General features: G+C 36.6%; 1 protein-coding gene across 1 annotated transcript; it reads right to left on the bottom strand.

Annotated features, from left to right (window-relative positions):
* Positions 1 to 761: 761 nt before the first annotated feature.
* On the bottom strand, positions 762 to 20,241 carry LOC117206649 (protein gooseberry-like). The gene is made up of 5 exons (XM_033446160.1): positions 19,954 to 20,241; positions 13,423 to 13,561; positions 12,723 to 13,018; positions 2,300 to 2,710; positions 762 to 1,537 (listed from the first exon to the last, which is right to left on the bottom strand). Exons 1-5 carry the CDS (start codon positions 20,012 to 20,014, stop codon positions 960 to 962), a joined length of 1,485 nt encoding a protein of 494 aa, XP_033302051.1. The 5' UTR covers positions 20,015 to 20,241; the 3' UTR covers positions 762 to 959.
* Between the last annotated feature and the right edge of the window lie 5,151 nt (positions 20,242 to 25,392).

The raw sequence follows: 25,392 nt of genomic DNA, 5'->3' as shown, positions 1-25,392 counted from the left end.
TCATGTGAGTAGCTACCCCCAGCGGGGTACCATCTTCGTGTTTGTAAGGTTATATCCTGTATGAAGAGTCAAATGGTGCAGAAAACTTGGCATTCAATCCTTTCTGGGAATTTCTGTTGTAAATGCTTTGACGATTTATAAAATTGCAACAAGAAAAAATATAAATATTAAAATATTTAGACAATTATTACAAAATTATTAGGATTTTCTGAAAATACAAAAAATCCTTCGAAAAAAATCCATTTCGACGGAATCAGCAGAACATCACCGTTCAAAAAAATGCTTCCGGAAGAAGCATTAGATACGCAAATAAAAGATGTCGAATGTGCCGAACAAAGGCACAAAAGAATTTGAAAAAAACAACAACTTATTGTCCAAATTGTCCCGACCAACCTCAGCTACGTATAGAATGCTTTAAAGTTTTACATTCTAAATAATTATCTTAAAAAACACCATTTTCGTGGGGTGTAAGTGCTGTTCGTGATAATTGTAGCTGCTGACTAAAGATGTCGCGCTGCTGGGGTACTGCTATTTTTCTTCTACTTTACATGCGTGGAAGAAAAATAGGATTACGGGCGCCAGGACTCGACTCGGTTCTCGGACGTTCGTAACCTAAGGCACTAACCACTGCGTTATCGTCATCCGGTAGAAGTTAGTGTCGAGTATTTGTTGTCAAGTGCCGCCACATTCGTATTTTTAGTTTATAACAATTCAACTATTATTACAATTAATTATTAATGAACAATTTGTTATTATGGAATATCTTTTCAAATACCTACGACGATCCTTCGTAAGTAATCAAATAAGCGACACCCGAATATGAATTACGTGGCCTGAACAGAATCTTTGCTGACACACGAATACGGGTGTCGTGACAGTCGACGTGTTAATGAGGTACTTTCGATTGCACTTCTAATTCATTAGTTTCTGTCCTTAAATCCTCAAAATTCCTAATCTCCTCAATACCAACTATAAAACGGTTGATGAGGAGCAGGTCTGGGTGGTTGTTGAAAACCTTGAGCGCTATAATGACTAGCGAAAGCTTGATGAGGATGTGCGTGAGCATGAGACTGCTGCAAACTCGTTGGTGGACTCGGAAGTCCAACTCTTCCTCCGCTAGAAATCGGAAGATTCCACGTTGGCGAAGAGTTTCCCTGACTCGCTTGCTGTTGTTGTTGCTGTTGAACCGGAGACACCGAACTAATCGGTAAATCGGCCGAAGCTAATTGTTCGGACGCTGGATTTGAGTTTCCAGAATTTGAACCCATCATGGTGACCAACGAGTTCGGTGTTGATGGAAGTTGATGACCACTGGCCTGTTGGTACGTTGAAGAGGAAGCTTCAGCTACTGAAGACATTTGATGGCTCATGTGAGTGCTGCTGGTTGACGATGTTGCTGGTAACAGCGAGCTGGGATAAGTTACCGATGCTGGAAGACCGTAAGCCGGTGTGGATCCGACAGATGAAGACAGACGAGTTGAATCCGAAGTTAATTGATGAGACATAGTGCTATGGTGAGAAGAATAAAGGTCTGGAACTGGAGAAAGAAAGATTGTATGTGGCTGAAGATTTCGTTGGTTTCTTGATTAGGGAGTGATTATATCTGAAATCTAAATTAAAGTGTGTTCGTGTTTCTGGTTTGAAAAACAAGAACAAGCACAAGATTTCAAAGAAAATATAAATTCTGTATATATTATACATGTACATACCATAAATATGAATTTGTAGTATATTCTTGACTTAAATTCTGTTAATTACACTATCCGAACTTTTCTGAACTCGAGTAGTGTTTTTGTAGTAAACTATATCTGCCCGTCATTAGATTCCTAATGAACCCGGCTGTACAGTGTATATTACATAAGTTGCATATCATTAGGTCCCTTATAAAGCACTTACCTCTTTTTTATCCTTTGCAAAATAGATTACTACTATATATTTACTACCACTTTGCAAACCTAATCAAGTTACCGTTAAACATTAACAAGTTAAAACCTTTACGAAACGAATAGCGGAAATTGGAGCAGTTAAGAGTATTATTTATAAGTGTTAATATAATAGTGTTAATATAATAAAAAGTGTTAATATAATATTATTTATTATATATATTATATAAGAGCTGTATTTATACACTTCGATCTACATTGCAATCTATTTAGTTTACAAAAATATTTTAATATTAACATCATTTTAATGTTAATTGTACATCAAGGAGCGAAATTGATTTAAACATGACTGATCAGCGTTTTTAAATCATCCCTCCTCCCAAAAAAAAAAACAATAATTAAATAAATCGTCTTACCTTGACTCGACGAGAATGTGCTATCAGGTAAAGTTTGCCCATGAGAATGAGGATGGGGATGACCCGGTGGAACAGCAGTTGCAGCGTGTGGATGAGGCGCAGCAGGCGGATGTAAAACATAAGATGCTGCAGGATATGCGACTGAACTGACGTAACCACCAGAAGTTGAAGATAGCTGCTTCCTCAACCTGGCCCTTCTATTGCTGAACCACACTTGGATTCTGGCTTCAGTTAATTTTGTTCTCTGAGCTAATTCTTCTCTGGTATAAATGTCTGGATATTGTGTTCGTTCGAACGCCCGCTCTAGTTCGTCTAATTGATGAGCTGTGAAGGTCGTCCTGCTCCTGCGTTGTTTTCTTTTTAGAGGAATTCCTGGCTCGCTCTCACAATCAGACCCGGAACTCGTTTTACCTGGAAAATAAAATGTTTTGTATTGGTTTTGAGGCAATTTTTTATTGCACCATTGAAATTGGCATTTTTTAGTTCCTGACTTGAATTTAGTATCCTTTATTTTCTGTGATTCATTTTTGTTGGGACAATGTCAAATCAATCTTTGATAGTGTAGAGTACCATTGGTGAATTTATTCTGTCAGTGAAGACCTCGACATGCAGTTTTGCACTTTTAAATGATTCTATTTGTGAAAGTTTTTTAATGTGAATATTACATAAATGATAGTCGTGTCGTGACAAAGAAATCCAATCCCAGATCTTTAAATCGCCACGAATGAAATAAAGCGGTTGAGCTGCTTGAGGTTTCAGTATCTAATTTTATAGCTTAGAGATACGTATTACATTTTTTATTGTTACCAACCGATAAATTTCAGTAGTAATTCGTGTGAGAGACTATGAAAATGCAAATGGTAACAAACTACATATACGAAAATTACACACTTTATGAAATTGAGTGTGCAAGTATGAGAATAAAGTAAGGGACGCGTCTAATAATTATTAATTCCGCGTGCACGTGTCACCTGCTCAGCCACGTCTCTGCAGGTGAATGCACGTCCTGGTTTATGGTTTGTTTTGCCGAGCAAGAGTTCAAAAGGAACCGCACTCCATTCCCATTCTGCTGCTTGTTTCACACTCGATTTCACGATCGACTTGTTTGCCGTTATATTACTCTATTTTATTCTTTTTTACTTCACGATTGAAATACTCTTTCATTTTGTTCTTGCTGTAACTTGCAGTGTATACTAACGTGTATATTCTATTTACTTATTTATTTATTCGAGATAAAAGGAAATAATGTTATCTGCATTTCAGAATATTATTAGGTATATATGGTATATATAACATGTGCAATTCACTTATTCATTTAAAAGAACAGAGAATTGTTATCCGTACTTAAAAAAAAATTGTAGTAGCTGACTGATGGTATTTTCATGTAAAATAATTCAGAATATGTAAAGTAATACGCCAAACATGTATTTGACATTTATATTTTAAAAAATTGTAGGAAATATTATTGGCGATCTCTTCGTACAGAATAATTTACGCATTTAGTTAACACGCATTAGAGCAATACGACAAAAGTGTTAATAGAATGTGTAAAGAAAGATGTTTCGAACCTGGAATTACCATTATCGGAGAATTAAATAGACCGCGAGCACGAGCGAGTACAAGAAATATGATTTACTACAAGGACACTGAGCAACGGCAAGAAAAGTGACGAGTGATGACTGATGACTGATGACTGATGACAGTAGAAAAACACGTTCCAAGATCCTTTCCCTTCGATCGTCGAACGGAGACTGATAACAAGGATACGAGTACTAACCTCGACTAAACCAAATGATTCAACCTTCCTACGACTTAATGCGTTTCATTTGATGTTAATAAATTTTCACACTTTTCATGTCAATTATTTATTCATTAATACAGTGAGATTATTATTTAACTTTTCATCGATCATTCAGATTCATTTATTTGTTCATTAATGTATATTAATTTAGGAAAAACACAGTGATTAAATGCATGGTTTTGTATTACTATTGTTCAATGTCCATTTCATCACTTGACATTTGCTTTCACTTTAATACGACTAATTTTTTACGAAATAAATTGTTCCGCAACAGATTGCTACAAAATGAATCTTTCTACCGCTGGTTGTGTCTTTCCAACAGAATTATTCTACCGCTTCACTCTACGAATCAATCAGCTCCGAACATTTCCATTTTTTCAACATTTACCACAAATGCTACGAAACAGGTCGTCTAACGAAAATTTACACTGACAATTTCGTCCTGGAAGTTTTAGCAATAAGAAGTGTCTCCGCAAAGCGATTAGTTCTTATTGTTGATAAAACTTTTGTAGCGGCACATGAGTAAAGAACAATTCAAATCATGTTGTTGTTTTGCCTCGGAGTATCAAGATCGTTAGGATACATGTAATGTAATAATGAATAAACTAATAATAATAATAAAACTATAATAAAAATAATAATAAAACAACCCGCCGACCAGTATAAATAAACAGACATGATCGCGAGCGAAACAGTATGTACCGAGTATCCAGGAATTAGCGATCAACATCTTCGAGATTGTCCGGTATCTAGTTATCGAGTTATCTGCGAGCACTATCATAACATACACTATCATCGTGAATACATTGAACGAACGTCTTTTGACAGTATTTATATTTATATTTATTTAATTTCATACACGTATGATTTAATATAAAAAGCCACCTACCATTTCCTGTTGTTATTTCCTGAAATAATATTTATTCAGCTCTGATCCACACAGTTACCACTGGCTTTTAAAAGATTGAAATATAAAACTTTTTGTATAAAACTTTTTATTGTTTTTTACCATTCCCTTCGCGATAATATCCATTTTTCTCTCTTTTCTTTTGTCGTTCGTTAAGTCCCCAGCATTCTTGTGGTTGGTTAAAGAAACGAAGGTCCTCGGGTGCTCGGTCGGTTGGTCGCATTTTTAGATTATCGTAGATTCATCATCGCGGAGCCGCGAAAGCAGAGACGGATGACACGCTTGTAAAAAGGAACGAGGTTGTTTCTTCCGGCGAACGGCCCGGCGAAACGTCTTGAAATCGTCGACTGGCTTTACACAGGCCGCGACTAATCGGCCGACGACGCCTGACGCCGAGACGCCCCGCGTTCATGCCCATTCGACACGGACTCTATTCCCGGACGGTCCGCTTCTTCCCCTTTCCTTTCCTGAGTCGCGTCGTCTCGTTTCTCCTGTTCCGCGGGCTTCCGTGTCACTCTACATTCTGTTCACCTCTCTTCTCTTCCTTCTTTTCATTTTTTAGTTTTTAGTTTTATCGATCATATTTTTGAAAGATGAAAAGATTCGGCTCTAAGCAGATTTTGGGGACTTTTTGAACTTTCGAGTAGTCCATGCCACTCCGCCCTCTGTTCGCCTCTTTTCTTATGGGATTTTATGGGATTATTGGATTCTAGATTAGAAACATTTGTTGGGTACTACAATCGGAAACTATAAAGTACATGATAAGTATATTTTTGTAGACTTTCTGACTTTGATATTAGCTGATGATTTTTTATTTTTATTAATTCTATGGTTAAACGTAGAAAATTGTGAAAAGAAAGAAGAGAATACTTTTTATTTTGAGAACAGCGATGCAAGATGTTTTCAGAATCATGTTCTAAGAAAAATGTTTCTTACTAGAGATAATCGTACAAGTACTGTAAGTAATACAAAGAAGCAAAACAATCTTCGAACAGAAAATTCTTATAGTTCTTCTCGTCGAGTTCTTTGAAAAAGACGCTCATTGAGCAAGCAGTTTCATTTAAAAGTAGAAATCGGACGTTGCAAATTTGCAAAATCACGACAGAAATTACATATTTCATGGAACTAAGCGGCCACGAGCGGCTAGTAATTACCAAACTTTCGAACCCTGCATTAACCCCAAGGGGGTTGAGAGATTGCTAGTTTGCTGTTCGGCACGATCTTGCTACGTGGACCAAAAGACGTCGACCAGTACACGACACGTGTTATTTTTTCTCTTTTACGAAATACATAGTGCAACTTTATGAAAGAAAAGAACAACACAAACTCGGGAAAAAATTCTATTTTAATCGAACTTAATACCAAATTTTAGAGTATGAAAGTTTGGAATTTACTGAATCCTAAAAAGATTGCATTTATATACGTAAATATTAGGAAATTTAAATTATATATGAAAAGAGAAAATTCGTCTACATGGAAATATAAAAATATCTATTGAAGGAAAGGAATGTTTGGGAAATGTATACAAATCGGATTGATGGATGATATTAACATTAGAACTATCGGCTTTTGAAACGTAACTATCTCTACCAAAGCCAGATAAAATGACTAGTTTTTAAAAAATACGTAATAGTAGAATATTTTTATATTTATTGATCTATTATTATCTTAAAAAAGGAACTTCATGTTCTGAAATCATAAAAGCTATATAATAACAACTTTAACAATAAATACGAAGAATATTCAGTACTATAACCTTTGGTAACAAGAATGTTAAAATAAATTTTCATTAGCAAATATAAGTATAATAGAATAAGAAGCGTAATAAGAATAAATAAAATACAAATATTACTTACATTATTAGGTACAAAATTTATCATTCATCACATTTCTTACCAAATTTTGTTTCATTACAAAATTCGATGTTGCAAATGGATTTCCTTATTTAGGAAAAAGCGAAAAGGGCCTAAATTTTCTCAATAAGGAAATCCATTTCCAACATACTTTGTTTGAACATCAGATACCAGCCAAAATTTAGTTCCGAATTTGTCGGGTTTATTCGGTAAATATTGCGTAAATTTACATTTGGCTTTGGTTGGGAAAAGTAGCTCGTCTATTGTAATGTTTGCACCAGGTTTATAGCAATTCTGGCTATTTTCAATAAACTTATCCCATGCGGTTGATATTAGTGCAAATTTGTCATTTTTCAAACGTTGACTTCTATCATCTTTTTTGTCAAATCGAATAAATTTCGATATTTCGACAAACTCATTCCGACTCATTGTGCTGGGAAAGAAGCTTGGTACCCATTTTGTATTCTACAAATATGAAAGCTTCAAATTTTTCGCTTCGTATGTTCCCCGTATAATATTCCAAGGAATGCTTTCTAGTTTGTTTCTGTAATGGTCCATTTTTTACCCAAAACTCGAGAGGCTTCTGATTTGATGCAAGATATTATACATTGCAACATATGGCTGTCAATTAGTAAGGAAGATGCGCTAATTACTTTATCTTTCATGATACTTATTTTGCATATCCTGTGAGCCGGATGTGTCTTTAAATATATTGTGCAAGCGCAATCTCTCAGAAGCTGACCCTTCTTGAATTCTTTTCCACTTGGTTCCGTTTACGGCAATTTCATCTGGACTAGCTTGTACATTTTCAGTTTCACTTTCAGAACTTGAAAACAGCCGAGCACGTCTTCTTTCGCGTACATTCAAAATGTTCTCTGACTCACTTAATGAGGACTTATTTTCTTTGTCACTAATGTCACTATTACTGCTATCACTACAATTTTCAATTTCTCTTTCCTCTGGTTCACTTCCTTCACACTCACAGAATTCACTATCCTCGATATCGATTCTTATATGCTGAATTCCTTCACACTCACAGAATTCACTATCCTCGATATCGATTCTTATATGTTGAACTCGATTAATAAAAATCAACGTGTTTAAAGTTCGATTTTTATTGTTTTTATCGCCAACGGCAACGCGTTAAAGCTCGTTCCTGCCGGTAGATTAAAAAGAAAACCAAGAAACTGTATTTTCACAGTAGTTTGACAAGTACGAGACGTTCAATGGTCGGCGCCTTTTTAGGTTTCTCACCCCCTCCGTGGTAACACGTTGTTTTTGCCCTCCTCTTTTTGTTTTGAAAGGGCAACCGACCATCTCGAGCTGATCGACTTACAAATCTACGAGCAGTTTCTTCTCGTTTTGCTCTTTCATCTTTGCCGGCAAGCATTTCCGAATGACCCCACCGATGGACCACCGTCGGCTGTAAAACTTTCATTTGTCTTGTCGCTCGGACTCGAAACTACCCTTCGAAGTTGTGAGAAATTTTTGACGATGATTGTTACATTTTATCCTTATGTATTTAAGGGTTGTACAAAATACATCCAATTAGTTTCAATTTGTTCCAACTTGTTTGAACTTGTGGAAGCTTGGTGCATACTATGCGGTTAAGAGGAATTTAAAAATTCGGTACCTAAAAAAAGAAGAATTTTATGCCCCTATTTCCCATAAAAGACACTTCTTCCACCTTTTCAAAACAGAAATCACTCGATTATCTCATTTTTTAAAGACATTTCAAAATTGTCATTAGAAAACAAATAACTGTCTATTTTCATTATTAATACATAATTATGAATTGTAAAATCAATAATTATTCTATTATCCTAAATTGAGTTGATCTCATTGCAAACAGCGCATACCTTCGTCTATAGTAAAGAACCTGAAAAAGTGAAAATCAAGTTCTTCGTACCTCAAACCCTTTTTATTATCCACGTATAAAAACTTCTAAGCTTTTACAAACCACTTATCCTGTCAGTTATGGCTCCAAATACTAATTGCTAATATTCGAATATCTGTATCTTGTCTAAATCATCACTGACAACATAGTTGAGTAACCAAAGCGAAAGAAAGGATGAATATTTCAAGAATCGAGGGAATTTATCCAATGGTTTCGTGCATCAGATTCCAGTATCGAGCTATCGAACGTTTCGGACGTGCACGTGGGCATGTATAGGGCGGTGAGAAAATTACAGAGCCGCGTCAGAGCTACCGACTGTTCGCGTCGGCGAACGTTAACCGGTAATTTCAAAGATCGAGAAACGCGGGCCTGATTAATGGCGCGACCATTTAATTTATTCATTCACCGTTGCAAGGAAGAACCGGACCACGAATCCTTGGTGGTCTAACGCGGCCAGCTGATGGGGCGTGCCGATGCCGCGATCCATCTTTCTTTCGACTATGTATCGTCGTGTTCCACTTCACGATCCTACTCGCTCGCGGCGATTATATCGCGTTTTGCGCTGTTTCCACTTTCTTTTCTGTCTATTTCTTTATTATTCTTTCCTTTCTCTTTAAATCTTCCACGTAGGTAAAAGAAAGATAAATTCTCGCGTGATCGCGGAAGTGTTTCGTTAACATCTTCTTTTTAACGTTTTCTTTTTTTCCTTTTTCATCCGGAGAGTTAAATGTTCGTGTAATGTATCTGTACATGTAAAGGAATAGGGAAATTCCATGGAAGGAAGCGTGGATTGTAATTTGTCGCTTTGATAATTTTATTTTGGCGGGTAAAAGCTTGTGAATTCTTGGAACTTATCATAAGTGGATCGCGACAATAAGAGCTTTAGATATTAGAACGAAGTTCAAGAAAATGAGGAAATCAGGATCGTAATTTCTCGTTTTAGTCATCTTATTCTACCGTCTAACTTGGGAATTGTCAAATACTCTTTTTGATTGCACTATTTTGCAAATAGCTGAGCGTAAGTTGCAATCGTATTATGTATAAAGTGAGTTGATTATAACGTGTGTGTGTGTATATTTAATAATGTAACGAGTGGATGAATTTGTAATAGTCAGTTGTATTAAAATTAGTACAGGTACAAGAGACACTGTATGCCACTTATAATCGTCGCTTGCTCAATGCTATTATGCCGATCGAAGAAAGGATAACAATAATCTTCTAGGGAACACGTTTATACATTTATATCGACGGACGTTACCACAAGAAGTTAACCTTCTTATGTAACTCAGGCTGAAGATTACAAGAAACAGCAGTAACAATCTGTCCCGATTTCATTTGCCTCTAGACCTTGTAAACTAAAAAAATCGTTCGTATTCAAAGGCACAATAATATGATTGACTGCCATTTTCCCAATAATGAGCGAACCAATAAATTTCTTTCAAATTTTATATACATATAAAACAGATGTTTATCTAATACTAGGATTATCTTAATAGCTTTCTTTCATGATTTTTGTAGACGCCATCATCGTAAAATATATCTTTCTTTCGTGTTATTCTAGTAGAAACATTAAAGACGTATGTTGAGATTTGTGTGTACAGACTACGGGATAGATGAAGAATTTTTTCACTTTTTCTGCTTTGAATAAGTAACACAACGTCAATTGTGGTAGCGAGTAAGAATGGAAGATTTCTTAAAACAAGCACCAACCTAACCCAAGCAATAACCTAAATAATAATAAAAAATAATTGCATAAAATCTACTCTGTGTCTTCCTGAAATATGACCAAAGATATGTAAACAATTTTACACTTCCTAGTCCATGAGTATATAATAATTTTGTGTTCCAAATGGCACCTAAGGTAACGCTGTCGTCGCGATGCCTGCAAATGGGAATATCCCACTTGAAGATTCTTAGAATCTGGAACATAAATTCTAACTGAAACACAAACCAGTTCTTCGCGGGATAATTTTTATAACTTTATTTCACAAAATCAGGTGTACCTGCGATTGAGGTGAAACATAAAATGAAGGAAAACGGCACTACACGACCGCCAAGAAATTCTTTTTTTTTCAAATCTTCCGCTGATGATTAAAGAGCCTCGAGAGGAAAGTTTCAGCGTCGAGTGCGAATTAACTGCGAACTACTCGCTAAGCTCCACTTTTGATCCCCTTCGGTAATTGCCTGCGTGGTAATTTTCCCTCAGTTGGAATATTACGTTGCGCAGGAAGCTGTTACCTTAATGGTCGCTTTTATCGTGGACACGTTTCTTCTTTCTTGTTTCTTTTGCTCCTCCCGTCCCACCTTCGAAACGGCGAATTTTTCGTGCGCGATCGCAAAATCTGCCGTGGAAATGTTATAAGCCGATACACCAACGATAAAATTCTACGCACGCGAGTTGCCTCGGCTAACACCGCGTTCCACTTTGTCGACAAATTGCCTCTGCTACTGGGCGTTCCTCGAGATACCACCAGTTTTCAAGATAAAACTCGAACGAGCTGAATGAATATTAAAATCGATTAAATTTCAGCCTTCAAACTGGGAAATAGGCAATATTTATGCTTCGAGATTATTGAAATTTTGCAAGATTCGAGATTGCGATAGTTTCAATGTATCCTACATAGAAATAAATTTTTGATTAAATGTGAATGAATTTCAAATAATGTACAGGAGGAACTAAAGATAACAGATTTCACCCTTCGAGGTGAAAATAGGCAATTTCGATTATACACGACAGTTTCAATTTTATAAAATTTAAGCTTGTATTATTTTTATATTTAAATAGAAATTATAAATGTAGGAATGTTTATTATAAATTAACAGACAGCATTACCACGTTTATTATTTTTATATTTAAATAGAAATTATAAATGTAGGAATGTTTATTATAAATTAACAGACAGCATTACCACGTTCACTTTTCCTTTAACAAACCTTGGTAACGCTCACAATACTCCTTGACAACATTAACATATCTTAACAACGTTTATAAACAATCAGCCACGTCTTTCGCTAACGTCACACCATCCCACATAAATATTTAGGTAAATATAAAACACTGGAGACAAATGTCAAAATAAGAAAAATGTGTAGTTTGGAAAGAAATATTCTGCCAAAGTGACTAAATGACGCCGATTGGAAGTATTATAAAATTCGAGGGTGTTTCCAGGATATCTTGGATAAATACGAAGAATAATGTCCCTGTTATTCGCGAAGAAAATTAGGGAATGCAAAAAGGGCCCGGCCGATTCAATTTCGAGGGACCTCGCATAACGAGGGCCCCGAGGACCAAATTATGAGTCGGTGTTGTTATAATCTAATTTTGCACGGTGGCGCTGTTACGGGAATATTTGCGAGAGGCTAATTCACTGATTCACCTGGATCATCAATCTTGGTCAGACTGGCTGGGAAGAGACACCGAGTGTCCGGTGTGCTCTCGATCAAAGGAGTTTTTGCCAAAGCGATTGGAAAGGAATACACCGTGTTTAATATGCAATTTTCCTTGTCAGTGATTATCAAAGAAATTATCCAGTTCAAGATTGGAATGTGGTGAAATTATAAAAACTTGTCGAACAACCGTAGTATGAACAACTAATTCTACTAATAATATTTCGGGATTAACAATTCTTTCTCGTACATTGTTTTCTGAATTCATGAAAAAATATCTTTCAGTACTAATTTTCAAAATATTTATTAGAATCAGAATATAATTATTCCTAATCTTTTGATCAAAATATTAACCATATAATTTCAGATACATATTGGGCCAAAGTGCTAATTATTTGTTAAAAAATTGCATATAATGATATTCATCGTGTATTTTATAATTATATTTGAATTAAAGATGAGCGCAATTTTGAACTAAGAATTAGAATCAGAATTCTAAATTAATTATTAATTTAAGTGTTTTCATCAGACAATCAATTTTTTCTTTTTATACAGAAGAAAGCTTAATTGATACTTACCATCACGGTCGCCAAGTTTAGTTTCATCCTCGGGGTCGCGACCACGCAATAGTCTTGAGATCGCCGAGACACTTGGAGCGCTAGTTCGGTCGCAAATTCCTTCCTTTATCAATCTGTCGCGTATCTCCCACGAGAATATTCCCGGATTATCACGTTTGTACTCTTCGATTCTACTCTCTACTTCTGGCGTGGCGACTCTAGGCTTGCTGCCGCCGATCACGCCAGGCCTAATGCTTCCGGTTTCTTGGTAGCGGTTCAAAATTTTCGAAACACACCCATGAGATACTCTTAGCTGTCTATTTGAACAAACAAGCCACAAATTAATTTTTGAATTCATCATAGTCGAGTTATCAACCTTGTTATACGTTGCTTCGTTAATCGGCGTTTCGTCAACATTGCAGTTCATTCCACCGCGGTTATTCGGAAAAGTTTGATAACCCGATCGTGAAAGTCGCACATTAGTTACAAATGAAGTGTTATTAGAACTTTCTTGAAATATTTCTTCGACACATGGCAAGGTTAAATATCTCAAGAAGGTCACGATAAGTTAGAACAGATGTAATATTTTTTAAAAAATAGAGCACAGTAAACGTCTCAAGAAAAGATATCTTTTTAAACTCCTAAGAGGGATTTAAAAAGGGAAGTAGGACGAGATTTTAGTCTATAAATTTCGAATTGAGAAGATTATTGAGGTTTCCACCTCGAAATCACACAGGGTCTGACCCCAGCTGCAGCCATTTCCACAATTTTTAGTCGGATATGATTTGGTAAAGGTCTCCCATTTATGAAGACACCACCAAGTTGGTTAACGCGTCCTTGACCTGGTATCGATCCCAAATCTGCAAAGAAGAACGCATGGAATTAAAAAAAAAACTTTAAGAAATCCATACTAAACTATCGTTTCATTTTACACTACGTTCCTAATCTATCAAATGCAATTCTAAAAAACGTTAGCTGCATTAAATAAATTAGAAAAGTCTCATCAATAGACTATAAATTTTTACACGTCTATGTAAAGTGTAAAACGCAAAGTTATACATAAAATATCATAAATAAAATAAATAATATAAAACATTAGAAAATAAGATATTCTATTCAAATTTTATTTCTTCGTCCTCGATTCATCAATGTTTTAAGTATCTTATTAGTTTCCTTCAAAAATTTCATATTATCTCGATTTTCTTTCATCTTGGTTCCGTTCATTTCAAATTCAATCACACGTCGAGCATAGACATTTCTAACAAAAGAACTGTATTCTCTCTCTCTCACTCTCTTATCATTTAAGACTACCAACATTGTCTCCCGAGGCAGAAAGGATTCGCGGATCGAAGGTCGATTGCGAAATCGCGGAATTCTTTTGTGTTGTTCTTGCTCACGCGAACCAGCCGAGAGAACAGTTACTCGATGCAGAATAAAGAGAAACTCGGATCTATCGTTCCGCCTTCACCTCCACGTATTTCCTGTGTATTCCATCGGGAGGGGAAACAGGACGAAAGGGGAGACGCGATAGAAAAAAGAGAGGAAACCGACGAAGAAGGAGTTGCAATAGACTGGCGCGAGCAGTCACATAAATAACGATAAGGCCAATGAATCTAAAGGGTTTACGACGCACAACACTGATAGCGTGTAATTTGTCCAGTTCACCGTAATCTATGTCGCGCGATCGCGATCGGAAACAACTGCTTGCATTGCGATTTCTTTTCGTCGCGACTTTCTGACGCGTACTCTCTAACGCGCTTCATTTCTCTGACAGTTGCCTTCGATCACTTGAGACAGTCTTATTAATAAGTTAAAGCGCAAATTGGATAAAACTTGAAATATAAGTAATTATTTAATTGTTTGTATATTAATGGTATACTCCGTGATATTTGCAAGTGTATCAATAGGACAATATTTAAATTGGTAAATTCGCAACTAATTTTCGGGGAAAAAGTTAAAATCTTTTCTATAGACGTACGTTATTGACAAAAAGTTTGGAATCGTTAAGTGTTCCAATAGAAGACGAAAATTTAAATAAAAAAATCAATTTAAAATATTAGAGAACTCTTCGGTAAAAATTTTGTCAAAATAGAAAATGTTCTCATTGATATTCGTAGTACTATCTTCAAATTGATAATAAAATTAGGAGTTGATTCTATGTAGATGCAATTGAGGAAGTAATTCCAAACAGTTGTCTGACCGTGAAATCTAGATCTACTTACATCAGTCAGCGAATCTTGCGCTATATTTGAATAAGTAGAGTTCTCACTGAATTGGATTGAATATTCTGGTCACATAGATCAAAGTGTTAAGAAATACACCATACATGTGTGACTCACTTTTGTGACACAGTAACGAGAGGAAAAACGAGGTGGCCGACGATGGAAGATCGTCGATGCGAGACACGAAGAAAAACGAATTATCATTATTATTGTCGTTCGTTTAATATTCCCAGATCCACTCACTTGGTAATTATCTATCTATCTAGCTACAGCAGGGAGCTGACATTGGAAAAAATCTTCACACGCTCGAGTAGACACTTCGATCGTAATTACATTTTTTTGTGCTGTTGACCACATTAGCAACCACACGATTTTTATCCTTTTCAATGGAAACTTCTTGTAATATCTACATATGTATTATGGGAAACATTTCTGATAAATCGTGAAGGATTCTAAGGAATCAACGTACGTCTGCGACTTTAACGACTTTTACTCTTAATTCTGACTCTGCTTAATGAATGTAAAATTGATGATACCAGTTAATGTTTCGTAAGGTAATATTTTACTGCGAACCTCTGCAAAAATCAATTTCCCTTTTCTGCGTTTTATTGAGCAAATTTTGTTTTAAAAAAGACTCTGAAGAATGTTTTTTTTTTACCAAGACTATTCGAAACATTACACTAAAGATACTGATTCGTCTTTGTATAAATTTCGACATACTACTAAAGCATAAATATTGTTAAATATTAATAAAACTGAGGGAAAACGCTGTAGGATTTTTTTACATTAAAATACCAAAGAAAAGTCGGAAGACACGGTTCTACAGTAAAATATTCTGTTAGGCACTTCTGACGAAACTTGATTTTTATGTATTTAAAGACAATTATGTTTCTGGTAAATTTTTGAAATAAGGCGAAACTTTGAAAACATCCAATAAAGTGAATTAAGTTTCAAACGAATTATTACCATAATTATGAACAAAATATCGGAACAATAGAATGAAAGGAAAAGCGCACAGAGCGATAGATGAGAGTCACCTGTAAAAGGAAGCGGTCCTTTACAGGTAACGAAACTCCCGATTTTCTTCGCTTTCAATTTTTTCTAGCGCGTTAAAAATTCGTGAGTTTTTCGAGGGGATGGCGAGAAATCGCATACCTGATCCTTCCAAGCGGAAAACCCGCGGAAAAAGTTAATTGTTAAACAATGTTTCTAATATTGTTGATTAGAAATTTCCCACGGTGTTAGCTAGATCAGGTTACTTCGACGGGGAAAGAAGAGGAACTGAACCAAAGAATCGACGTTCACGTAACGAACCAACGAAGAAAAATGCGCCAAGCAACCGGAAAAAAGGCGAAACGACGGTTTTGATTGCGCAGAATCGGTTGCATAAGTCGAGTTATGCATCGAGCGTACTCGGCAACCGAAAAATGATGGGGATGGAAAAAACTAGTGTTCTTAATTCTTGGGCTGATTAAGTCAATTTTTCATAAGTGGATTTTGTTAAATTGTTTTATAGATGAATTTCAATTATTATTTAAGTTCTTTTATTACATCTTACTATTTGGATTATTGTCTCTATTTTATAAAATTCAATGGCCGAAGAAATTATTCTGAAAAATATACGTTCGTGCTTACTAATGAGGGAATTCGTTTTACGAATGCACCGCAACTTTTTTCTTCTTTGATTCTTGCGATTTAGGAAGAGTTGAGAAAGCTGGTGTTTGCTAATAGTTAGACCAATCGAAGCCATTGTTATTCAGTGAATTTTGTTAAATCCTTCTTTAGTTGAATTTCTATTACGTTCATTTATGCTGCTGCTCGATAATAAGAGATTAATTTTATGACGTGTTGAAACAGACGATGTCAGACTCAATTTAACGTTTGATCTTGATTCTACTTAAAGAATGTAGAATAATGTCCAGGAAATTTTCTCCACTTTTCTATTTCAAGTAAAACGGAGTTTTTAGTGCAACGAAATTCTCCGAGTTCTCTCTTAAATTTCCCCGATCACAACTTGCAATTCCAACTCTGATATTCCACAAATCTCGCTAACGACTCCTCTAAACATTCCAACTGTTGTTCAGTTTCAATCTTGCTGTATTTGATTGATCGAAAATCTCTACGGCCACAAATCCTGTCTAGTTAAAATGTACTTATATTTTAAACATGGAAACAGAACTTTTAAAAAATATCAGTCTAATATTTCTCTTGGTGTTGAAAAATGATCCACAAACTGTTTTGTAATAAAGTATATCTTTTTTTAGGGGATATAAAGTTTATTGAGTCCAAAAATACAGTTTTAGGTACATATTCACAATAAACGGTAAATTCTTGTAATGGTATGTTAGGCAAAGGTGCCGATACGCAGCGGTATGACGTAGCCATGCTGTATTATGTGTCGGCGCTTTACATTTTTCGTTGTATAATACAATTTTTGGGTTTAAGCCGCTGAGGAGCGCAGCTTTTTTATGTATTTTTTTTTATTTTTTTCTGTCCTGAAAACTTGATCGCAAAACAGGACGCTTCGGTGTAATAAAGTATATCTCACGTGAGTCTCGTGAAAAGAAATTTACAATTTAGGTTACTTCCCATAGACTTTTTTAGGTAGATCAGTAGTTTCTTTAGAACTTTATAGTTCTATAGAAATATAGTTCTATAGTTTATTAGTAAGAATAATGTTCAATACAACATTTTACTAAGAAAAATTATAAATTGAAAAATGAATTTACAGATAGCTGGAAGACAATTATAAGTAACGATGAATGCTATATCGAATGAATAATATATAGAAATTTCAATTGAAACAATTGACTGTATTCCTTTCGGAGAATTTTTCGAACAATTCAACACTTTAGTTGAAAATAAGAAGAAAATTATGAATGACGAAGGAAGCTAGCCAAATTGGAATTTGATGCGTTTATGGGAAATTGACGAGTTGATTTATCAATTCACTCGTAACTCTATTGCCATTGAAATCGTTCTTGCAATTAATTTTCAATAAAGGAAGCAGGATTTCCGAGAAATATAAATTGCCAGGGAACACCAGCTTTTACTTCTCACGGCTGCCCGCGCGTTTCAACATTCTATAAAATAATAAACGATTACCGATGGGACGTACGCGTAATTGCGAAAACGCATCCGCAACATTATTAATCTCCCAGGAATGTTTAATTACACGTTACGCGCCCGCTAAACGCTTCCATTTTGCATACAAGCCGCGGGAGTACGATTCGGTGACTAATCGTTGCATGCAATTAAACACCGTGCGTAATACCAGACAGTGACAAATGATCGGCTACTGTCCAAGCAAATGACAAACAAGAATGCGAAATTCACAAGCAACCTCTTTATTTGCATCCTGATGGTACATATTGTATAATACTTTTCTTTCTCGGCGCGTTTGATTGCTTTGGGCGGATAGTTTATGCATTTGTAGAAAATTTAAGACGCAAAAATACATAGAATACGTCGTAATTTGCAGAGGATACGAAATATCCAAAGTATAGTATACACTATAATATTTAATAGAAAAATGTGAAAGGAATCTCGTCTTAGATTTCCTTATTTTAATTACATTCATGAAAGCATCAAATTGCGTAAACACCTGCAGTCCAGTTATAGTTAGTTACATAGAATTCTGTATATCGATTTCTATTTTATTGTAGATTACATTTCTGTTCTTTGATTAATTACAGTTAATTCGAAACTCTCGTGAGATTCGAGATTGGACGCCAGGATGGTCAAATGGGAGGTTCACCGCGTGGAAAAGTATGAAAATTTACGAAACTATGAACGAGAGACGGAAAGTTTATTTTTGAAAGTTTCGAGGAGAGCAGCTCGTGAAGTCCTCCGCATCGGCAATTTTCTGAGCGCGAAGGCCAACAATGCCGGACAAGTTTGACGATTACACGGTCCATTTTCGATTTCTCGACATGAGCAGCCAGGGGAAGAAATCTTCTGGTGAATCCCGAACGACTTTCTAATTATCTCATAGGTAACTGACATAAACTCGAGTCACGGACACGTACAAGTTTGTAACAGACATTCGCGGCAAAATAAAAATCAGTTTTTAAAAATAATTTAGTTAAAAAAAAAAAAGAGTAAGAAATAAAATACAATAAAATATACTGAAGCTATGAACTTCAATTAAATATTGAACGAATTATTAATTGTAATCTGTAAATTGTAATAATTCCTTTTTGTTCTCATTCCGAATAATTATGGTAGTAAGTTTATCTTCAAAGTGTAAAGCTAAAGACTTAAATGTACGAATAATGTTCAAAGAATACTCAGGCTCACGAAGATTTCTTTTAGCGAAAAAAAAAAATGGTTGAAGGCGCGTAAAATCGTAAAAACGACAAGAAGTATTTGTGAGCGACGGCAAACCCGTCAAAAGATATATTTCATTATTTATGGCGGTCATTAATGGTACTGTTCCGGTTTTCTTGAGTCAGGTAAAGTTATATATCAATGCTCGTTCAATGTCTTACAGGACATCCGAGTCCGGAAGATCTTTTTTGTGAATGGTAAGATTGTTGTCTACAATGCATCTCGATTGCATAATACTAATCTAACTTTGGGACGACTTTGTATATCTCAACCGTTGCACGAATCTCTTAGAAATGTTTTTAATATCTTCACTCGATCATCTTTTTAGTTATCTTTTCATTTTACTAAATTTTTATAATTAACTCCAATCAAAGTATGCCTCGCTAGCATTTTTAATTCTCATTTCTACGTACTTTTTTAACGCTGGAAATTCTTTTACGATACCTCAAGGGGAATGGACGAGAAATAATTTTGAGAAAATCGCTTATTTTCTTTTGAAAATCAAAAATTCACAAACAATGATATTTGTTAAAGAAAATAATAATTTTCGATGATTCGAGAGTCGAGATAATCCGATTCTTTTTCCGAGTATTAGAGGAATTTTTCGTTTCAACAACTACCTCCAAATTTATTAATACTCTTGTGCGCGCTAAAATTTATCTTATCCAAACTTCAGGGGAAACTGTTGATAAACCTCTTACCTTGAAAAGGGTATCCAGTAAAACAAGGTCGCATCATTGAGAAGTTTGTTGTCACCGTCATCTCAGCGCGGTTGCGCCTCCTCCCATGAAACCCAACAAAAGTTCTCCCTCCACTGCTCCTGGCTGCGCAGCAGCATTCACAAAAATTAAAAACTGTATCACATGGCAATCGAACGAACACAGTGTATCCCACTGAACCTCCAGTTTTGCTGGAGCTGACGAACTATCACTCAAAATCCGAGTTCGTACGTATCCTCACCGTCGATCAGGATCAACCAGACACCACTATAGTTCTACGGTTGGGCTAGACCTGGACAGGTCGGTTCTCTGATCCTGACTAGTCTTCTGAACCACTCGCCACCGGGATAACTAACGCTTGGCCACTCCCATTCAGGTCTTCTTGAAGGTAGACGATAGTGGGGAAACTTTGTGGCCACCAGTCGGCTGCTCTCAGCTCGACACCGAGGAAAACGTGCTCGAGCCGCTTTCATATCTGTTTCTCAGCAATCGTCGACCAATCCATGCTTTCACAGGCTTTACTGGTCGCGCCCCTGAAGGCACGCCCAGTAACGTAACAGCGAAAATCAACGGGGAAGGACTGTGGAGACCATGCTGTCTTTCAGAACGCTGCTCCTTTTTCAGATATCTCGTGGTGGGGGCAGATTCGATGAAATGACGGAGGTTTGGACAATGTTTGGTTGATGCGAGAGGGTGGACGGAGTTTCTGTGGATGATTGGTGATCAGGATAATTGGTGCGAGGGTGGGTTTTAAGGGATGCGATATTTTGGGGATGGAAATTCCTTGAGATAGAGGCGAATGTGTGAACTTTTATACGAAATCACTGAGCGGTAATTGATGGAAAATGAGAATGAAAGTAATTGGTCAGTCAGTAGTAGGGAGTGGTTTGTGGAAATCGATAGATTCCAAGATGAAAGTTTGGAGAATGTTCGAGGGTGGTTTTGTAAAGAGTTTATATTTACATTGTTACAGGTAAAAGGGAAGTTTCTTAGAATAAAGGAAAACCTGTAGATTCTAATTCGACACAGTCAACATAGGAATTAGAAGGTTTCCATTTCAATTTGTAGCGGCACAGAAGTCAAAGGATGTTGTTATTTTGCCTCGGGATATTGACACCTCCTTGATCCATGAAAAGTAACGATAAATAAACTCCGGGCAAGACAATGTCACCGCTACATGCAACCGTCGAACAAAGACGAATTTGAATTTTTCGACTCTCATACAGTCGTATACAGTCAGTTGTCGATCAGGTATTAACAGTTCTTAACGGGTATAATACGAGTTTCACGAGTTATACGAGTTATCGAGTTATCCGCGAGCGATCATACACTGTCTTTGCGAATACGTTGTACGAGCGTCTCTCGACATTTATTGCAAATATATTTGACGGGTTGCACCAGCAATCTCACGTTTCCATTTTACTAATCCCTCTCCACACCATCCACCACAAATTTATAAAGGATTGAAATTTCTATGGGAACCAATAACGAACATTTGTGAAGGCCATCTTTCTTCGGCTATGTTTTGGTAGGGGTGGATTCGTTGCGCGGAACAAGGGTTACAAACACTGGATTTGTAGACTAGATCGATTTTTATTGGACCAAATCGTAGAGCGAGTTCTAGCAGAGTAGATTAGATTTCTCGTATCAAGAAGAATTTTTAAATACCGAAAAAGTACATATTTTCATAGACAAAAGTTTGGAATTCTATAGCGAAAATGAGTAGCAAGTCTAATAAACGAAGAAATCTCGATAAATTTCCTGTTCCTGGCCATGTGCGAATTCACGGATGAGAGATTAGAAGGAAAAATTTCCGAAGTCGTCGCGAGAGCTGAGCAGCCCAGTCGACCGCGAACAAGTTAAGCAAGCGACGAGCGCAAATAACGCGATTCGCTTTAAGTCGTTCTCTAACCGGGGGTGTCGAGTGTTAACGCATGATCAAAGATCAACGGCTACTAACTTTCGCTTTTTAGGCCCACCATTTTTTTTTGCAACCGGCGAGGAAATGACGATGCTCCGCTCGAAACAGGACGTGACACCCGATGTTCACGGTAAGAAGTTTAATTGAATCAAAAAGTCTTTCCCCTTTTTTCTCTTTTCATCATCAGACGATTAAATCAAAGATTTATAACGATCATAACGATTAAACGAAAGAAATATCATTTCTTTACTATAAAAGACATTACCTGTTTCGATTGATACTTTTACGTGGTGATTAAACTAAGTCAAAATCTTCAAAATGTTAAGCCAAATATCTTCGATCATTTTCCATCTCCTTATCTCAACTGATGGTTCTTAATATTTCACGATAAAACAATAATTTTGTATATAATCGAAGATATCGCACTCCGTAATTTGAAACTTCGCACTCCAATTAAACTAAACCCTCAGATTAACCCTACACCCTTAAATTAAACTAAGTCCTCAGAGAACCTAATCCTAACCCCTAACCCTAACCCTAACCCTAATCTAAATATTTTTATATCACTATCAATCTCTTTATCCCAAGTAATGGTTCCAAACAAATGGAATCGATAATGTAATTATAAAATAAAAGAAATAAAACTTTTATATGGTGAAAGATACGCCTTCTGCTGGTCAAAGGTACTGTATTGTACTTGACTAAATTCCAATTCTCACAGATGCAACCTAAACATCTTGAACTCACCCTAAAGAGATCCATCTTTAAGTCAAATGATGGTTAACGTTTCCTTCAATTATTCCAAAGCGTAGCGTCGATTCGTTCCGTGAAAAATGTCTAACATGGACACAGTAGACTTTCAGGGAAAATCCAGAAAAAAGAGTTCATTGTTCTAGGGGAGAAGAGGAGAGGAGAGTCTTGCTCGGTCGCTGATGTCCCATCAATGTTTATTATCGTTGGTGTTTGTGCACACCGTACGTTCCGGAGCATGAGAATGACCAAACAGAAGGCACACCGAGCGTATTGTGAGGGGGTGGAAAAGCGGAAGAAAACTAGCGGAGGACCACCCGGTGTGGCGTCCTGGCCAAAGTAATATGGCGTTACTTTTAACAGAGCTGCCTGTTCGACGGTATCCCGCGGCGAGGACAAAACAAACTCCCTAATGTCTTCATGCTACTCATCGCGGACCATCCTCCATCGGGGATGCAGGAGAAAGAGAAAGATGAGAGAGAAACTCTCCTCTCAACAGCCCTTGTCCAGTGCGTTGCAGCCAGTTGGTAGCTGCTCGAGGATTACCGCACCGAGAGGAACGCTGAAGATGCTCATCCAAGGTTGCGACGAGATCGTCACGGTATCGTCGGAATATCGTTGATGGCCAGAGCGTGAAGAGAGGAGAATTCAACGGGGGATGGATGAAGATGTAATTGATTTACGGGGATGCCTTTGGGCCACTTTTGCGTGTTTGTTTTCGGGCTGTCAGCGGTGACAAGAGGCGTCCTTTTGAACGCCTTCCCTTGTTCACTAAATTTTCGAATGAGGTATGGAGATTAGAGGGAGGATTGAACAGAGGCGAAAGACTAGAGATCGTTCACGACCATTTGCCCTTGTTTTAGGTGTTTTGGAGGTTGAGCAACTTTTGGAACTTGAGAACCTTGAGGAACTTCTGCAAATTGAGCAGCTTCTCAACTAACTACTGAAGATAATAGATGCTTTTTTATTATTGTATGTTATATGTGTTTCCTTTATTATTAAAGCCATTCGTATTTCTATAAATGAACATATGGAAGTGGTTCGTGAATTCGTCGTTGTGAAATAAAATTAAGAAATCAATAAAAACTAGAATTGATGAATCTGGTTTCTGGCTCTGATCGACCCCCCTTAACTTTAGGCCACCAGCGAAAACACAGGACTTAGGGAGTCCAAATAAAAAGTCTCTCTAATCCTCCCAGTCCAAATCTCTGTCCTAGATCATCCCATGCTGGGCACCTGTCACACCTTCTTTCTCATTGTCAAATTCCTTATCGCTCGTTATCATCGCGTATAGCATCGTCCGAAAAAACCTCTGGCACCAGTGTGTAACCGATCCTGACATAATATCGTGAGCAAAAAACAGGAGGTTCGGCTGACGTAAGTGTGAAACAGCGGTGCGAGAGATACGTATCTGGTCTCATGGCTCGCCATGAAAAGGGGGCGTAGTCAGGAACCCGCAAATAAATGCAAATTGCTTGAGACCTGCGATCCGCCCACCTGACAACGAACTCAACAGCCCCGGAACACCGTTACGCCGTAAATAATCCACCCCCTTCGAGCATCGAATCCCTTCCTCTTCGTGCATTCTCGTTACTTTTCCTCTTCCTCTTCCTCTTCTCCGTCGCCCTTTCCTCGCGCCTCTCTTCCACAACGCCGCCATTCGTCGCAAAGGGCTCGATGTGTAAATAGGGGATCGTAAATATCTGGCAAGGCGGCATAATGGTTCCACATGAAGATGCGGTTCGATGCCGGAGACCGTAAATCATCTTGGGTTTCCGAGGTACTTCCGTGCAATCGGTTCTATGATGATCTAAGAAATTGCGGTTTTCGAGCTCTCAGTGTTCATGGTTTTCGAGACTTTTATTGTTTGAGTAACTCGATTCTGGCTAATATTGACGATTGTTTGTAGTCGAGCTATTGTACAATGAATGAATAGGAGTTGGAGGGCCGAAAAGAAGGCAAAGAGGACTACGAGAGTTAATATGTTTGAGGTTTTTGTAGAATTATAAATTACGTGAAGGAACAAGGTAGAGGTGTAAAGTAAAGACCTGAGTTTTAATGGGGAATTGGGGATGCGATAAAATACTTGTGACGAGAAAAGGTGGAGGAAAAGTTTCATTGAATGTACTAGATATAATGAGTAATTCTTATAATTACAACTCTACTATGACGTGGTATTAAAGGGTAACTATAGATTATAAATAGAGATAAATACAATATATAGATTGTAAATGTAAGTAGAAATATGAATGTATGAATGAATGAACAATGAAAGGTATGAAGTTTTCAGGACTCTAACGGAATTCTTAACACTTAGCTAACTGAATAGGGAGATTTTCTCTCTGTAAAAAACATCGCTGCGTAACCGAACGGGAAGATGTCACTTTTTGACTTTAGCAACGCGTTTTGCTTTTTTGTTGTTGTTGTTGTTGTTATTATCAGTTATTGTTTACCTGGAATTATAATCGAACGACACCATACTGTAAAAAAATATTAAAATCCATTATGAATATTTAATTTCACGTTCAAGTCGTGTTATTTATATTTAATCATCCTTAATTTTACCTACATTTAATTAAATTTAATAAAAGTTTTTAATTTTACCTACATTTTTTTGTACTTTTAATGTACACTTTTAATTTGAATTTTTGTATAAACAATATATGAAATCGTTAAATAAAATCATTACCGCAAAATATAATTAACTACTTAAATAATTTTTAGACTTCTTTGTTTTTTAAGTAGTGAAT

This window comes from Bombus bifarius, unplaced genomic scaffold, assembly GCF_011952205.1.
Source record: "Bombus bifarius isolate JDL3187 unplaced genomic scaffold, Bbif_JDL3187 scf7180000007966, whole genome shotgun sequence".
NCBI classification, from domain to species: Eukaryota; Metazoa; Arthropoda; class Insecta; order Hymenoptera; family Apidae; genus Bombus; species Bombus bifarius.
Note: the sequence above shows the minus strand (reverse complement) of the source record. Positions and strands in the feature narration are given on the sequence as shown.

What these genes read in the sequence shown, in the direction of transcription:
- LOC117206649 (XM_033446160.1), bottom strand. Translation starts at nt 20,014, where the DNA reads ATGACGGTGACAACAAACTTCTCAATGATGCGACCTTGTTTTACTGGA. An exon ending in AGACCCTGTGTGATTTCGAG is followed by an intron (nt 13,019 to 13,422) that starts GTGGAAACCTCA and finishes TTGTTCAAATAG; the next exon opens with ACAGCTAAGAGTATCTCATG. An exon ending in TAAACTTGGCGACCGTGATG is followed by an intron (nt 2,711 to 12,722) that starts GTAAGTATCAAT and finishes TTTATTTTCCAG; the next exon opens with GTAAAACGAGTTCCGGGTCT.